A 1615-nucleotide genomic window follows, 5' to 3' on the forward strand; every position below is an offset into this window, starting at 1 on the left:
CCCAAAGCCACCGGCCAGGGCCTGCCCAGACCCCTTGGTGCGCTCCCGTAGCGGGCGCGTTGAAGGGTTCCTGCTTCCACCTCCCCAGAGGGTCGCCGACACCCCGGCTGTCGCCTGCCGCGGTCAGCACCCAGAACGCGGCGAGACGAGCTCCAGCCTTAGGGTGGAAGAGCTGGAGGCAGCTGGAAAAGAGGGAGGAATCGGGGTGTGTGGGATTTCTCAGGCGAAGGGTTCGAAGACGTCGCTCGGGTACCGAGGCGGGACGGTGCGGGTTTGTGTCCCGGCCGCCCGTCACGCCTCCTGCGTGGGACATGGCTCCGCTTCCTGCTCCCGTGTCTGCTCCCCCCGCCTCCCGCTCCCGTGTCTGCTCCCCCAGCCTGACCCCATTTTCCATCGGCAGAGGAGGGTGTGTTGGATCCAGCCAGCTGCTGGGGGATTGCCCGTGGCTGATCTCCCTGTGTCTGTAGGATCCACCTGATGGCCGGGCGGGTTCCCCTGGGCACGGAGCGGGCAGCAGTGGCAGGAGAGATGGAAACCACCTTCATTGAGAATCTCAGATACGCTGCCGACCTCCTGGCCCAGGTAAGGAGGAACAGGTCCCGCTCCGTGGGTGCAGCTCTTGGGGTGCCAAGGATGGAGAATTCCCCCCCACCAGCCTGGCACGGGGAGGGAGCGCTCCCTGCTGCAGAGGTGACCGGATGCTCTGCAGGGTGACATTTCCCTGTTACAGGAAGACATGATCGGACTGGTGGAGCCTATTAACAACCGCATCACCGACCCTCGCTACTTCCTGAACACCCCGCACCAAGGTAAGGCAGACGTCTGTCCCCAGTCTCCTTCCAGGGAGAAGGATCCCAAACTCTGGAGGGCAGGAGGTTGCCTCACTCGGGGGATCAGAGCTGATGAATGGGAGTCTCAGGGCTTCACCATGAAGCTTCCAGCCTGGGGGTGATGGTCTCTTGTGTCTTGCACCCTCAGCTGCTGCCATCCTGGAGAAGGTGGGACACCCCAACCTGAAGCTGCAGCTGGTGAGTCCACACTGAACATCCCCAGGGTCCACCCTCCACCAGGGAGCCTGGATTAGGCCCCGGGGGGAGTCCCAAGGGCTGTGGGCTTGTAATCCCCTCCTGGGGCTGTGGGGAGGGAGAGGGGCCAAGCACAGCCATCCTCTACCACTCCCTGAACAGCCGCAGCATCCGTCTCCCCTCTCTCCCACAGGACCTCTTTCACTGCCAGATCATGGATGGGAATTTGTCACGCAACCTGGAGACATACTTCCCGCTCATCGGTAATGCCCTGCACCCACGCTGGCTCCGCTGTGGCCAGAGGGCAGGAGTGGCTTTGCGATGGGGCCCTGCTGCCCCACACTGCTCTGGCTGGTGGCTGGGGAAGGATCTGCTCTCAGGGCACCTTGTCCCATGCCCAGCACGGGCTGCGGGCAGGGCTGCCTGGGGCAGAGCATCTCGCGTTCCCTCCCCAGGTCACATCCAGATTGCGCAGGTGCCGGGGCGGCACGAGCCCGACAGCCCCGGGGAGCTGAGCTTCCCCTACCTCTTTGAGCTCCTGGAGTCCCTCGGCTACACTGGCTACGTGGGGTGCGAGTACGCGCCGAAAG

General features: G+C 64.2%; 1 protein-coding gene across 1 annotated transcript; it reads left to right on the top strand.

Annotated features, from left to right (window-relative positions):
• Positions 1 to 88: 88 nt before the first annotated feature.
• HYI (hydroxypyruvate isomerase (putative)) lies at positions 89 to 1612 on the top strand (the record flags this gene model as incomplete). The annotated part of the gene is made up of 6 exons (XM_010153636.1): positions 89 to 249; positions 468 to 582; positions 731 to 809; positions 979 to 1028; positions 1219 to 1288; positions 1481 to 1612. Coding segments are annotated over 6 exons (607 nt in total), but the record flags the coding sequence as incomplete, so codon positions are not given.
• Between the last annotated feature and the right edge of the window lie 3 nt (positions 1613 to 1615).

This window comes from Eurypyga helias, unplaced genomic scaffold (assembly GCF_000690775.1).
Source record: "Eurypyga helias isolate BGI_N326 unplaced genomic scaffold, ASM69077v1 scaffold23206, whole genome shotgun sequence".
Lineage (NCBI taxonomy): Eukaryota > Metazoa > Chordata > Aves > Eurypygiformes > Eurypygidae > Eurypyga > Eurypyga helias.